The sequence below is a fragment of the Eupeodes corollae genome, chromosome 1 (assembly GCF_945859685.1).
Source record: "Eupeodes corollae chromosome 1, idEupCoro1.1, whole genome shotgun sequence".
Classification (NCBI taxonomy): Eukaryota; Metazoa; Arthropoda; class Insecta; order Diptera; family Syrphidae; genus Eupeodes; species Eupeodes corollae.
Window position 1 is genome coordinate 62,529,920 of NC_079147.1, and position 16,930 is coordinate 62,546,849.

The following is a 16,930-nucleotide window of genomic DNA, read 5'->3' on the forward strand; positions in this document are numbered from 1 at the left end:
CTTCTATTTGCTGATGACTTAAAGTTTTTTTAGTAGTGTAAAGTCCATTACGGATTGTCATCTGTTGCAAAATGATCTTAGTAAATTATCTGAATGGTGTTCTGTAAACCAATTATATTTAAATGCGAATGTTTTTCTTCTTGATGTAACTTTTCCTAAATTATCTTTGACAAAAACTAATAGCCATGTTCTTGATAGAGTTTGTGAAAAGAAAGATCTGGGGGTGATTTTCGAATCTAAATTAAACTTTGTCAAACATATAGAGTTCAGTGTTTAAAAAGCAAATTCCATGCTAGGCTTTATTAAACGCAATAGTAAAGATTTCAAAGGCCGATCTATTCGTCTTATGTCACATCAATATTAGAATACTGCTATGTTATTTGGAATCCATTCCGTAACATTCATTCAAACAGAATTGAAATGATTCAAAAAAAAATGTACTAGGTTTACAGCACATCAGTGTCACTAGCCATCGACGAATGCGTCTTAAAAAGCTAAGGTGCGCAGTGGCATCTAACTTATGCCCCCAACTATCGTGGCTGGACAGAACGGATTGTATTAAAAATCGCAAAATACCCATTAAAATAGACTTCGAAAATAGTAGAAAAATACAATCACAGTTTTCGTTGCGTTATTTCTGGGAAAAGTGATCACGATTAGCCACCAATATTTTTTGATGAAATCGAAGTTCGCTTTCTTATTTTAGGCTACGATATATAAGATTAATAGGATGCTCCAAATACCTTACATGGATGAATCTTGAAAATTTTACGAAAATTGCAAACGTAGCCACTCTGATTTTCTTAATTTTAGATAGTTGCTCTTGTTTTTTAAAGAATTATATTTTAAAGTATTAAATGTTATTCAAATCTGTTTAAAATAAAACAAAGCTTTTTTATTTCAATCTTATTTAAAAATATTCTTAATGGCTACTTCCTATAAATAATACATGTATTCATTTATAGCTACTCGTAACATTTGTCTTGAATTATATTTTCCCCGCTGTATTTGTTTGAACACTTTCATAAATTTTTTGATTTCTCATTGAGATTTTCGAGCTGTGTAACTTGTCCTGGATCTCTCTCAAACTCAGACCTTTTGTTTCGATCATCACAAAAATGATGAAGAATATAGAAACAAAAGTCAAGGAGCCAAAAATCCAAAATGAATAATACGATCCTAAAGCGTCTATCTCTGGATACCAACGTGTCACTATGAATGTCATTAACCAAACACTTGTGGTTGCAATTGACGTAGCTATAGATTTAATGTTGGGAGGAAATATTTCCCCCAACACAGCCCATGGGATTGATCCGAAGCCAAAAGCGAAAGCACCACAGAATAAGACTAAAGCTGGAACAGGTATCCATAGGATTTGCGATGCATCATCGAACGTCTTAACGTAAAAGAAAGTTCCGAGTGCAAATAATGCCACACAAATTCCCACAGCAGAAATTAGGAGGATAATCTTCCGCCCTAGTCGTTCGATGAAAAGCGGAGTTAGGAAGCTTGAAAGCAATTGTACTATTCCTAGCAGGATGCTTGCTAAGGCAGGGTCAATAGTAGATTCAGCACTCATGAAAATAGTTTGGCAATTGAAGGTGATCGCAGTGGTTCCACTCAGTGCTTGAAAAATCAGCAGACCGCAACAGATTATCAGAGCTCTTCTGTAGCCTCGATTACAGAAAATATCAAATACTGTTCCGGTATTAGACATCGATTCGTCAACGTCTTTCTGAATCATGTTCATCTCGATTTTGGCAGCTTCCATACTCTGGCCACGGATGCTTTTCAAAGATTTTATTCCATCTACCTTCCGTCCTTTGGTTGCCAGGAAATAAGGGCTTTCTGGCATGAAAAAGCAGATGAAAAAGAATATCACGGGAATAGCTAGACAATACCATTGCAATGACATGTAACTGACATAGGGGCCAATTGCATAGATGTAAATAATTCCACCTGAAAAAGATCAATATATTTACAACATACAAAAAAAAATTTCAAATTCTATACCAATCAAAAAAAGATTGTAGATAGTTCCTAAGGCTCCTCTACATTCATCAGGAGCTATTTCGCCGATGTAAATTGGCACCGTACTTGAAGCCAGACCTGCTCCTAGTCCCTGAAAACTCAACGTTAGTGACTGTGATTCTATACCTTCACGTTTATGTTTTACTTACTTGAATAAATCGACCAAGACAGAGAATCCAAACTTTCATTCCAAAGATAAAAAGAATAAATGAAACTGAAAAGAACAACGAACTCAGAAGTAACGTAGGTTTTCGTCCAATTCGACCAGCCAATGGTCCAGAAAAAAAAGATGCTATAAACTGTCAATTTTAATTTATTTGTCATTATTTAAATTAATAAAAAAGTTTTACCCAGCAAGCCACCAATTGTCAGCAATGAACCAATCCAACCTTCATTTGAGATACTAACTGCATTTTCCAAAGGACTGTCAATTGTGTGCTCCCGTAATTTTGGCATTGTTGGTGATGTCCATCCAAAAGCTGTTCCCATTGTAAAGTATAAAATGCTTGCTAAGAAAATAAGATTATAAAATGACTAATAAATTAAGAGTAAATATCTCTCAAAAGGTATTTAGCATAAGCATTTCAAAAGGTTGGCAGAAAATTTCAACTTATTGTGCGACAAACAATTGAGTTGAAGGGATTTTTTGAAAGCCTTGCTGACACTTAAAAAGTGAGCAAAATAGATTATATTTATATATATCGCTAACAACGCTGCCCAAAATTAATAAGGACGATTTTTTTTGTATCAAAATGTTGGCAGATAAGATACAAAATTCCTATGCCTACCATAAGATAATTGGCCAAAAGCTATTGATAAGTTATCCACATAAGAAGAGGTTAGGGTACCTTTTATTAACTTCGCAAGATGGGACAAGGAACTATTGGATTGGATGTCTCTTTAACCCCAACAGAAATCGTTGCTGCGGAGAACTTCCTTTACGGACTCTGTCAATCTCAATCGTTTTCAAAAGAGTGGTCCGTACTCAAGAAAAACAAATATGGTAACGCAAAAAATATAACGCTGGAAAAATCAATCCCCTTATATAAGACCAGCCCATACATGGACTCAAAAAATGTAATTAGAATTAAGGGTCGTATAGACGCAGCAGAAGACGTCAACAATGCTTGCAAAAAAACTATCATTGTACCTAATAATCACCTGAACCTGAACCTCCATTGATGGCCGACTTACCTCCAGAAAGACTCATTTATTTACGAATCCATTTTCTTATGTCGGCATCGATTAACGTCTGGAGAAACGTTGGGGGTTTTAACTATCCATCCACATAGAGGTCGCACATGGCCTGTCTATAGCGACTCCTGTATCCCCGCGATTAAACGCTTTTGTTCTAGAAGAAACAAACCGGTTGAGCTTTTGAATGACAACGTCACTAATTTCAAGGAGGCAAACTAAGAACTTAAGAATGCAATTGCTAGTCTATCGAATAATAACGACCTATCGGAGAAAGTCATGAATCAAGGCATAAATTGGAAATTCATCCCACTAGCTTCTCCTCATATGGGAAAAAGCTGTGAGCGCCTGGTTCGCTCAGTTGAAAAAGCCTTGGGGCAAATAACAACTACTCGAAACATCAAAGATGAGTTACTCTTAAGTATGATGGGCGAAATCGAACACATTATCAATTCTAGGCCTTTGACCTATGTCCTAGTCGATACCGAAACTAAAGAGGCTTTAACACCAAATCATTTCCTTCTGGGCTCGTCTGAATTTAACATTTCTGTGAAATAGATGACAGTGCTGAAACCTTGAGGAAGAACTGGACTGCATGTGAAAACTTCGAAACCCGCTTCTGGAAACGTTGGTTAAAGGAGTACCTACCTGCTTGGATTATGAGGTCAAAGTGGTTCGTTGAGACTAAAACTTTAAAAGTGGGGGATATTGTGATAATTGTAGATGAAAATAGTCCCAGAAATACCTGGCCGAAAGGGAAAGTAGTAAAAACTTTAACAAACTTAGATGGACAAGTACGGTACGCGCCCGGTCCCCAGGTTAGCAGTTCTCGATATGGGTCAGCTAGCAATTGATAATCCAAACAAGACGTCTCCGTCTTATCAAGAGGGAGTGTTGCCGCACCTGCCAATGCCCCACGTTAAATTCGAACTTTAAAAGAAAGAGTCAAACACATTGTACATGTTCTACTGTCGCTATTTATAAAGATAAATTTAATTCACATTGATTAAAACCTAACCTTTAAATATTTTTTCTTAAAATCTGCGCTCTAAGCAAAAGGACTTAAACGTTACTTATAATTAAAATTTTATTTTCATTTATTATAATTAACATATTTTTCCGAAATTTTAAGCCCTATTTTGTGAATTCTTTAATTGAGAAAAGTCATAAGCTAAAAATTTGAAAATTGCATTGCTTAGCCGCAACACGTACATTTGTTTGTTTTTCAAAAATAAACTAGGTTGGTACCACGTCACAATACATAATATACAATTTTATTCAAGTCACTACGCTATTTGGGATTATTCTAAATATTTTAACAAAATTTATTTTATCTCCACTGGTTCTTGAGATATGGATAAAAAGAGATTCCCGAACGTACGCATGTACAAGCGTCGAAAAATATCAAAATGTTCAATTCGACAAATCGGACCTATTAAAATGATTTCCTATTGGAAGATAATTACCGTTTTACATTTTAAAGCCTGTTTCCAAAACACACAAATTATAAGATATTAAAAAACTATATTATCAGAGGCACACGTTTGAGTTAAAGACCGATAAAGCTAAACGGAGTTCCGATTGATCTTGAAAATACCCGAAAATTAACTTATATTATTATTATGAAGTATAAATTGAGTAATAAATTAATTTACGCCTTATATTGCTTTGCAAATGTATGTTTCACAGTATTTAATGTTCCACAACTTTTAAAAATAAAAACTTATGATATCTACATTGCCATAAATTCAAAAAAAAAAACAATAAAAACACTTCAGAAAAAAAACAATAGTTTTATGACTTTACTAATAAATATATATATAAACATTTGTTAATAATTTCTTAAAAAAAGAGTAAACAATGGTAATATTGTGAATTCGACAAAATTTGTATTAATTAGTGTATAGTGGAAATTACCTTAATACTTTTTAAGTAGTTTGAAAGATAATTTATTAGTTTTGTAAAAAAGTCATGATTATTTAAATTTCATTTGATAAAAATGCTTACTTATTGTAAATATTGAACTTTTTGTTTTTTCGAACAAGGTCATAAAAAGTAGATGTTTTTTTGTGTCACAATATCTAAATTCACCTATTAGCGTATTTTAAATCAGATAAGAAAATAGTCTGATTATTTGGGAGCTAAGTACGAGTATTAATTTGATAGAATCAAAAAGTGTAATGATGGCTTTTAAGAAAAGTCTACAAAGGAGGAAGGCACACCAAAAATTCGAATAGATTATTGAAGCTATAAAACGGTCCTTGGCCCAAAATTCGCTCAATTATCAGACAGCACTCTATGAATTATTACACCACAGGTTACTTGAAGTAAAATTTAGAAATTAGCATGCAGCACACACTATCAAAAATTATTGTAATCCATTCAATAAGAATAGTATTTACCTAAACCATAAGATTTGTTGCTATTTTTTTTTACTTTAAAGGGTCTTACAGGTATATTTAAATCTTGTCCAAAAATACTCAATTTAACAAGATGGGAATCTGAGACTGACATTTCGGTTTGCTTACAAGCTACTGAGGACTAAATGTGAGAAAGTGTGCGTGAAATGATGCAGGCCCATCAAAATGCTTCATTTTGAATGTTTCATGGCCTCGTTCAAAAATGAAACAATCCTAACCAACAGAATCTGAAGTGCTGACATGGTCTTAAATTGGAAGATTGTAGGTGCAAGCATTTAATTGTATCTTTTGACTAATTTTACATTTAGTACATTAAACTATAAACAATAATTTTTAAATAGAAACGTAGTTTTAAGGTAAGTAAAAAACGTCTATATTTACTTAAAACCAATTTGAATACTAACAATTAAACTCAAAACCATATGAATCAGCTCAATGTAGTAAGTCGTTGGAAAATGGAGATTTGGATTAAGTAAACATTTCGGGAAAAAGTTTTTTTTTGTTATTTTTCATTAAGTTGGTACATAAATCATTCTGTCATTCCGAAAATGTTTGGTCTGTTTTGGTGGTTGAGATGTATCTTAATTTCAGACTTAAAAGTAATCACAAAAACTTTTTTAATTGCAAAAAAAAAAACATATAAAATTATCTGATCATTTTTTAATTGTAAAAATCTTTAAAATTATGAAATTTGGAGCATGATGGTTAGCTGAAGCGGAAATTTCTTTAAGGAAAATACCTAAAATAATATTGGCTTTCTCAAGAATATTTTTCTACACTAACCTATGCTTCATATCTCAAAACTATTTTGTATGTATATTTTGTAATATTTTCTGCATTTATATAATGTTATCTACGATAGTTTTAATTATATTAAGAAAAACAAAAACGTAAACGTAAAACATTTTTTTTTTTAAAAACATTGTTTTTCTATTAATATGTTACAAATGTAGTTTTTTTAATGGCAAATACACGTATGCTTCCATCAATCAAGAATGTTATGGATAAGGTATATTTTCGCTTATAACTCTTTTTTTTAAATCTAATATTTATTAATCAATGTCAAGCTTAATTTATGGAGAGAACTAAATAATTTGATACACATTTTAATCACATGCAAACAAAATATTTAAGCCGTTCATTAACGAAAATTTAGTAGAATTCAATAAATTGCGCTCGCACCCTTAACTTGATGATTCTTCGAACGCATCCTTGATACAATAATCCGAGGTGAATAGTGAAATTTAAATAATTTCGTGGTGATTATTATACATTGATGCATTAATTATAATAAACTGATGTTGAACATGCTTTTTTCAAGCCGAAAATGTACATTGGTTCGCTATCAGCAAAATTACTGTAAAAGCGAAGCTTAAAACTGACTTTTAAATAGGAAAAAGTAAAAATAAAAATCTGAAGAAACTTATTCACCTCTCCATTTTGTTGTTGCTTTGCAAAGTAACGCTAGCCCACGGCATCGATTTGTTGTTGGTTCTCACATCTATTCATGTACTTATTGTCAAAACTACAAATACAACAATGTAAAAAAACGGATTTTGGAGAGCGAAACGTACGAAAGATTCCCATCTTGGTAAATGAAGTATTTTTGATCTTGTTCCTATTCATGTCACACAAAAAAACAAGTAGGTACTTTGTATTTGGAAAACCCGTCATAAAACTTGTATTTATCAACTACATCAAAACAATTTTTGCAATATAAACTTACCTCATTCATTTAACATTTGGGGTTTTCCAAAAAAACCTAAGGGTTAAGTTTTATTGATTTTATTTGCTCATAAGGGCTTTGCCAAGTTAATTCAGTTACTGATTGTTTAATGAAAATATTAGATCTTGTTTTTATTTGCTCTGATGAATTTAACGTTAGTGTTATAGAAGCTCCATTTTCTTTACTTAATAATTCTCTTCACCATAAAGGAATTATTATTAATATTGTTATGTACGATTACCAACAAAAAAAACTAACTTCTTTGAACTAGGAAATTTCTTTTCTGGCATTGATTGGAATATTGAACTTAATTTTTTTGGCTTAGAGCGCGATTATAATCGTTTTACAGAAATTTTGTTTATGGACTTTAATCAATTTGTCCTTCGTGTACAAAAACAGAAATCTTCGAAACCTTTATGGTATAACAAAAGGCTTTTACACCTTAAAAATATTAAAAATAAAGCATTAGCGAAATTTAAAATAACGATACCATACGATATACGGTTTTTAGTAACCTTAGACGAGATTTTTCAGTATTAAATAAGTTCCTCTACAGAAATTACATTGTGAATATTGAAAACAACATACAAAATAATAGTAAATCGTTTTGGTCTTTCATAAACTCCAAAAGAAAGTCATCTGGGATTCCTCAAAATGTTAGTTATAAAGGTTTCAATTCGTGAAATGTTGATACTCATTTGGAACTTTTTGCTAACTTCTTTGGATCTGTTAACTCCTCCTCAATTAACACTTTTGTTTCAAACTTTGAAGAAAAAGTTGACATTGGTTCAATGGAATTGACTTTCGATGAGGTTTCTGTAGGGCTTCACGCCCTTAAAATAAATAATAGTTGCGGTGCCGATGGAATACCATCAAGCATTTTGAAAAATTGTAGTGATTCTCTTTGTTTGCCTCTGTTGAAATTGTTCAACAACTCATTGTCCATGGGGTTCTTTTTACCAGAATGGAAAGAATCATTTCTTGTTCCTATATTCAAGGCACGTTCTAAAGATCTAGTAGAAAATTATAGAGAAATCTGCAAAATCTCAGCCATCCCCAAACTTTTCGAAAGTCTGGTTAAAGATAAAATAGAATTTATGATAAAGGAATGCTTATCTGAGTCACAACATGGCTTCGTATCAGGTCGGTCTACTGTGCCTAATTTGGCTGTTTTCTCTTCACATGTCCTAAATGCAATGGAGAATAAATGTCAAGTAGATGCTATTCACACCGACTTTAGTAAAGCTTTTGATTCGGTAGATCATATTATTTTATTGAAAAAGCTTCAATATTTTGGTTTTCATTCTGAGATGCTTCAATGAATCTCTTCGTATTTAGAAACCAGAACTTAACGAGTAATTATTGACCACAAAGTTTCGAGAAGTATAAAATGTACCTTCGGCGTTCCGCAAGGGAGTCATCTTGGCGCTTTACTTTTCCTAATATATATTAATGATATAGTTGACATAATACAAAATTTTAATAAGCTACTATATGCTGATGATTTAAAATTGTACTTTAAAATTAAAACCATTGATGATTGCGTAAGAGTTCAAAAAGATTTGGAACATATTTCTACGTGGTGTTCTTTGAACAGTTTGAAACTTAATATTGGAAAATGCAAAGCTATATCATTTTCTAAATCTGCATTAGGTCTTAATATTTCATATAAAATCGAATCGAATCTTTTGACTAAAGTTAACAATATCAAAGATATAGGCGTTATTTTTGATAATACTTTGTCTCCAAAAAAGCATATAGATTTCATTGTGGCTTAGGCGAACACCCTAGTTGGTTTCATTAAAAGGAATAGTAAGGATTTTACGGATCCTTGTGTTTTACTAACCCTTTATACCTCACTAGTTAGGTCAACAATCGAATATGCTGATGTGATTTGGAACCCATGCTATAGAGTTCATTCTGATAGAATTGAACAGGTCCAAAGGCGGTTTATTAAATTTGTGTTTAGAAAAATGCGTTGGAATTTTAGTCCAGACTATAAAGCTAGGTGCCAATTGCTAGGGATAAAATCCCTAGAATCTAGAAGAAAAATTCATGATGTAATGTTTGTGAGAGATATACTTTGCTATCATATAAAAAGTCCGTTTCTGCTTTCTCAGATTTCCATTTATGTACCATCTAGACAGTTAAGAACAAGTTGTGTCCTTTTTGAAAAACTGCATAGGACAAATTATGGAAAAAATTAACCAATATCACCAGCAATTTCCTCGTATAATGAAGTATGTGTTATTTTAAATTTTCATTTATCTTGAGATAAATTTAAAATTGAATTATTTTATATTATATTTTAAATAAATAAGTAAAAATTTTTGTAATTGCATCTGTTAAGCAAATCGCTTGTAGATAAATAAATAAAATTAAAATAAAGTAAAATATCGGCAAATAAACGACGAAAAAACCTTTTCTCTACCCCAATAGGACATGAAGTGTACATATATCTTGCCATCATGTCTCTATACATTATCTTAAAATTCACCTTTATGTTTTTGAAATAGAATGTATATATATAGATAGTTTCTTTATTTTAAGATACAAATTATCATCAAATGTTTTTCTTTAAGAATATGGACATGCCAATTCTGCCGTCTGCCTGATCGACATTTCATAAAAAAACACACAATTTAAATATGAAGAAGTTAAAATTAAAAAACAGAATTTATATTTGACTAACTTTTCTTAAAATTTTAAAGTTAGTAACAGAGTGTTTTGTTTGATTCAACAACCATAAAGCTTAATCTTTTATTTATAACAAAAAAATCAAAATATTAAAGTATTCATTTCATAGGACCTCCTGATATGGTTTTATTTCATTTGGAATTAATTTATTACAGAAGAAATTTTTTAAAATTTTGATTTGAAAATCGTAAGAGCGTTTTTTGTCTAAAAATATTTTAAATACATATGTAGTTATTTAGACCTTATTGTTATACGTTTAACATTGAAGTTTCGTAAAAAATTAAGACCAATTTTCAAGATATCGAATGTCCAAAAAAATATAATATATTGAAACAAAACAATAAAATCTTTTAGTTTCTTTTTGTGAAAATTTTATTTTTCAATTTTGACAAACAAAATCTCATGCGAACTACTGTTATTTTTAGTTCCCAGTTTAAATTCAATGGAGCTAATGGTTTCGTCTGTGGACAGGACGACAGATAGACGGACGGAAGTGGCGGACCCACATTTTTCGACTTCTCTACCATGTTTTGTCATATTTGATTAAAATATCGAGTTCGAATTTTTTGTAACAAATAAGTTCCTTTGTGCTAGAAGAAGTAACAAAAAAGTAAGAGTAATTTATTAACTCACTGCAAAGGGTTATTAAAAAAACACGATAATTGTTTGTTGGCTCCATTTTGTTGATTATTTTTCCTTTTAGAATCCCAAAACTTAAGTTAGGAATAATGTTATTATTTAGATTTCAATTTAAATTCATTACTCAACAGCTGGTTTATTTAACTTCTTTTCACAATTTTTAAATATTTCAATGTCATGTAGTTGAATATAAAACAGAATTTGCTTTAGACTAAAATTTTTTAAACACTTCAAAAACTACAGTTTCAGAAAAGTTAAATACTTAACAAAAAAACAAAACACAAGTAATGGTAATTCAAACCGAACGAAACTTCTAGATGATATTTTTAACTTCTTACAAAGATGATGGGAAACAAAGGACTAAATCGAACTGAACATTATTAATTGAATGGAACCATTCAAATATTTGTGTTGTTCTTATTTTAAGTAGGTACATGATTTTATCAAAGTTAATCATTGGAATAATTGAGTTTTATTGAATAGAAGATAAAATTCATACATATATCGATTGATATAATATGGAAGCCACTTTTGAATGTTATTATCTTGTTTGTAATATTATTTTAATCAATTTTCGTTGAAAGAAAGATGATATAATCTTTAACTGATATTTATTTTATTACATTATGAACATATTACAAATATTTGTTGACATTTTTTTAAACACATTTTATACACAAACAACTTGTTTTGAATACTCTATTTTAATCTCCATTTTTTTTAAGAGACAAATCTTTTGTACTGAATTCTCCTGCATTTACACCAACATGTTGCGGATTAAGTATCGGTTACCACATCAGCTATTCTTGATCGATTTTGAGAAGGCTTTTCTAAGCATCAATGTACCTATTCATTGAGCTTAGTACAAGCTAACTGACTTAACATAACTTAACATAACTTAACTTAACTTAACACTAACTTAACCCTTTTTTTTAAGTTTTTGTTTTCAGCTTTAACAATAATTCGTGTGGGCCCTAATGTACAAGAACTAACAATTTTGATTTTATTAGACTAAAAATTAAAAGGGACGAGGAATTCGGAATCAAAAAAGGGAAAAAGTAAAGCGTGTCTTTCAGATGGTATTTGGAAATGTTTAAGTCGAAGACTAGCTTAGCATCGTTGCAGTGACGAAGAATACTGGACATTGGTTCAAAGTGCCCGTAATTAGTGTGGTGATGAGGGATATAGAAAAGGGAGACAGATCGTAGATTTCGAGGGTTGGTGTTAAGATGAATATCACTCAGGAGTGTCGGAGAATCTATATTGCCCATAAACAATTGGTGAGCAAAAAATATATCAGCGTTTTTGCGTCTTATATATAAGGGCTGCAAACCAATTATTTTTAGTCGATCGGCATAAGGAGGCAAGTTGGATGTATCATCCCAGTGGAGGTCACGTAAGGCAAATCAAACGAAAAGAACATTTTCAATCAGAGGGAATAGTTTTCATAAAAGGGAGACCATACTTGAAATGCATATTCAAGATGAGGACAGACTAGGGAAATGTAAAGCGCTTTAGTTACATAAGGGTTGGAAAACTCTTTTGACCATCTCTTAATAAAACCGAGATATCTATTAGTTTTATTAATAATTTGGTCAAAATGGGAATGGAAATTCAGGTGTTTGTCACACAGAATACCAAAATCACTAATAGAATCGACTACGTTGACGGCGTCATTAAAGAAGTAGTATACTCTATTTACCTACATTTAACTCTAGGAAATTATGCGTGCAACAAATAGAAAAGATATTAAGATCATTTTGCAAAAGTAAGTAATCAGATTTAGTTGAGATAATCTTAAAAATTTTCTTATCATCCGCAAACATTAGGATGTCTGAGTTTTTTAATTAAGGACACACATCGTTAACAGATAAGACCAAGAGAAGGGGGACAAGGTGACTACCTTGTGGGACTCCAGAAGTTGCATTTATAGGACTGTTTATAAATATAGATTGAAAGCCTAGGGCTCTTAGTTTGATACAAATTATCTTATGGGATATTTTATCAAAGGCTTTGCTGTAATCAGTGTATACAACATCAACTTCTTTGCAATTATCATTGTTATTTTCCATCTGGTTAAGGTATTAGATTTAAAGGGATTCTATTAGTTAACATGGAGTTTATATGGCCTGCTTTGGGAAGGAGGGGTATTCCTAATAAGCCCATCTCTATTGCAAAGACGATTTAGGAGGGGTCCGAATGCCACGTCATACACGGAGCTAGGTTAGAAGAAAAGCTTGAAGTCCAAAGTGAATTCAAACAAAGCTGCATACTGTAACAACATACTTGAAACATCTAGACAACACAAACGATGCTGACTTTGGTAAAAAAGATATTTTTGTCTAGAATTATGTCGATAAGGTAAACTTTTTTCAAAAAACATTTATTTTATAAGCTATTTCCAATGAACTAGAACCCTATTACTTCCATTTTATATGATTGCTTCAGTCTAAGATAAGAGAACTATTTAAGGAGTGTTAATAACGTATAAAGTTTTGTTTGAATATTTCTTAAGATTAATATTTAATTTTCTACGTTTTCTTTGATTGCTATATTCTTAAAGATGACATATATATTTTATTATATTTATTTTAGAATGAATCAGGCGACAATAATTTATCCAGTAATCGATTTTTTAGGCCCCCGATATCATTTTTTTTTAAAGATTGTGTGTAAAGATTTATATGATAAGAATTATGAATTAGCTGATACTAAGTAAATATTTGTTATCAAAAATAATTATCGTAATTATTTTTATGTGGCTATAAATCTTTTGAATTATGAATATTTGTTTCATAGGTAACAATAGTCATTTATGTTCATAAAGTTCAAGTTCAAGTTTGAATTCATTTTTTGTTTTAAGATTGGTATTTTATATTTACAATAATTTTAGAGAAAAAAAACTGAAGGAGAAATACTGCGGGTTGTAAACATAAATGATAGCGAAAGTATTGTGATTTCAAGTTTATTCAAATTTTAACATTATGTAATAAACAAATATGAACTTAATTTTTACAACTATATTTTACAACTATATTTCAAGAAGTTTAAAATGACGAAAATAGCGATGTTCAGTTGAGAATTGAAATGAGATAATATACGACATAAATGGTTATTTCATAGTGCGAATCTCAACTCATTTCTAAATGTAAGATAACTTTACAAAGTGTTATCGGTTGACATTGACGGGGATATTTTAAAACAAAAGTTTGTTTCTCTACCTTTGCCTTAACTTTTTGTTTGATCATCCAAAGACACAAATTTGTCGTTTAATAAATTTTTTGGAGAGTACAGATGTCGTTGAATGTTTCTTGTCGATTAAATCTAATGCCACCGGTGTAAATGATATATCTCTGAAATTTTTAAAAGTTTTTTTTTTCGATCTTATTCACACACATTAGGCACATATTTTATACAATTTTGGTAACATGAATTTATCCCTGGACAAATATTTAAGACCAATTTCAATACTTCCCTTCTTATTATAAGTTTTCGGAAAACTTGAACAAATCCAAATTTATTTATATGTGCGGAACAAACATTTTTATTAAAAAAGCAATTTGGATTTCGACAAAAAAACAGCTGTTGCACAGCACTTATAAATGTCATAGAAGACATAAGCGGTCTATAAGATAAAGGGGACGTAACATTTTAAATACTTCTGGATTTTTCAATGCCATTTGATACAGTTCATCATTTGAACCTCTTCCAAAAGTTAACGCAACTGTACAACTTTTCAAATTCTTCAGTTCGTCTGATTTATACCTATCTAACTGAAAGAAAGCAGGATGTGATGGTCAATGGTAGGTTAGACATATTTTCTTTCAACATCAAGACAAGACTTAAGAGGTGTACCCCAGGGATCAATTTTTGGTCCCCTTTGATTCTCTTTATAGATAAATGGACTACATCGAATCATTTCGGAAACTAAAATAAAATAAATCTTATGAAACAAGTGACTGTCCTTGTTTTGATTAAGTTATTACAAATATGTTTCAAACTGTGTACAATATTGAATATGAAAATATAAGATTATTTTAATAAATTATTTAGATTTACTTACTAGAGAGTGTTATTAAAAGACCACGATATACTTTTATTGGATCCATTATAGTTTTTACACTGAATTGATTGATACTTCTTAAACTTCTTATTTTCTGTTCACAGATATTGTCCCGCAGAACTTCAAGATTTATTTTATATTATCTATTTTAATGTCTTGTAGGCAGTTTAATAATCAGCAGATTATCTCTCAAAATGTTCAAATACATAATAATTTCTTTTTTTTTAACACACTTATCGCAGTTAAGATAAAAATGTTTGTTTAAAATAGAAAGTATTACGATCACATTAATATCTATTTCCTAGATGATATGTTTGATTTGAATTTAAAGAAATAAAGAAATATAAGCTGCATTATAAATTTATTAGATAAAACATTTGACTTTATAATGCATTACAGTCGAAGAAGTAAATTGTATAGTTTGGAATTTAAAGGGTGGCCCAAAAAAATGGTGTAAAATTAAAAACCTGTGTCAGTTTTGGAATACTTTTTACTTTGAAATTGTAAAAATCTAAAAGAACACGAATGTAGAAATTTGAATTAAATTAAATGTTATTTAAAAATCCAAAAATTAAAATTTGACATTTTTTATCATCAAATATTTTAAATACAACATAAAAGCTTGCATAGAAGGGCAAGAGCTGCTCACGAAATTCACAATTACATAAACCTCGAACAAAAGGCTGAAAAGACGAATGTATACAAATCATAGTAGGAAGAACCACTTCGGCAGACTGTATAACGGCGACGTTGAACCGAATTCCGCTGTGAGGCAGGCTGATCCATTCAATATAGACGACGAAAGCCAACGAGCCTCTCTTCCCGATTTAGACGAAGTGAGTGAATTGCGATATCTAAGCTGAACCAACTTATTTGTAAGATATGTTCGAAAGAAAGCATGTCCTGTAAAGAGGTTATCAGGGTCAAGAAAGTAAGTTTCCTTTGTTTTAAAGCCAATCCAACTGAGGAAAACCAAAATAAGTTCAAAAAAGCCAGGACGGCCTGCAACGACCATATTCGAAGGACCAAATTTGTACATATATAAAAATTACGGCAAACAATTCTGCAATGCCCAAACGGCAGTACAAATTTTTGGTCATTTGTAAAAAATATGAGGAATTCTTCCTCTTCCTCGGTTCCTACGCTCGTTGTGAATGACACTCCATTTGTTAGCTCTTTAGAGAAAGCAAATCTCTTTGCTAGGCAGTTCGCCACCAATTCAACTCTGCCAGTGAGTGTTATGACTCCGCCTGTACTTGAGCGAGTTAATGATTCTATGGGGCAAATCTTTTTTCGCACTCGTACTGTAGCGAGAGTCCTAAAAGATCTTAACATACACAAATCTGCTGGTCCGGATGGTATCCCCGCTATTGTTCTGAAGAGGTGTTCTTCATCGCTGGCAAAACCACTGCGTAAGCTTTTTCATCTGTCCTACTCCTCAGGTCTCGTGCCGAGCGGAAGGAAAACCGCATTTGTCCAGCCTATTCCCAAAAAAGGGGAACCCTCCTCACCTTCTAATTAACGCCGGATTGCACTTACATCCCTTCTTTATAAGGTCATGGAAACGCTGATTAATTATCAGCTCAGGAAATATCTTGAAGATCAAAAGCTTCTTAATGACCGTTAGTACGGCTTTCGTAGCAACAGGTCCACTGGTGATTTCATGGTTCATCTCACCGAACAGTGGATAAAATTTGTACAACGTTCTGGAGAAAGTAAGATTATTGTACTTAATATTTCAAAAGCATTTAATAGGATTTGGCATCAGGCTCTCTTATCGAAAATGCGTGCTTTCGGTTTTCATGAATCCCTGCTTCATTGGATTAGTAATTACCTTTCGGATCGTTCAATACAAGTAGTTTTTTATGGATTCAAGTATAAAAACCACAAAATAAATGCTCGTGAGCCCCAGGGCTTTGTCCTATCTCCAATACTCTTTCTCATTTTAATTAATGATCTCTTGTATGCAACTGCTAATCCAATACATTGTTTTGCCGACGATCATACTCTTAGATTTTCATATTCGTTTTCAGATTCACATCCCTCTTCTTCGGATGTGCAAATGCAACGATAAAATATGATAAGCTCATTAAATTCTTACCTAAACAGCATTGTTCAATGGGCAATAAAAAATCGCGTGGAATTGAATGCTACGAAAAC

At 31.5% G+C, this 16,930-nt stretch overlaps 1 protein-coding gene across 2 annotated transcripts; it reads right to left on the bottom strand.

Annotated features, from left to right (window-relative positions):
- Positions 1–978: 978 nt before the first annotated feature.
- On the bottom strand, positions 979–14,868 carry LOC129940733 (facilitated trehalose transporter Tret1-like). 2 transcript variants are annotated; one of them, XM_056049173.1, is made up of 5 exons: positions 14,771–14,868; positions 2,382–2,540; positions 2,181–2,323; positions 2,014–2,122; positions 979–1,959 (listed from the first exon to the last, which is right to left on the bottom strand). In XM_056049173.1, the coding sequence occupies exons 1-5, from the start codon at positions 14,814–14,816 to the stop codon at positions 989–991; spliced, it is 1,428 nt and encodes a 475-aa protein (XP_055905148.1). In that variant the 5' UTR covers positions 14,817–14,868; the 3' UTR covers positions 979–988. The 2 variants fall into 2 exon arrangements, with proteins under 2 accessions (XP_055905148.1, XP_055905147.1); XM_056049172.1 differs by lacking the exon at positions 14,771–14,868 and adding an exon at positions 10,702–10,775.
- Positions 14,869–16,930: the final 2,062 nt, after the last annotated feature.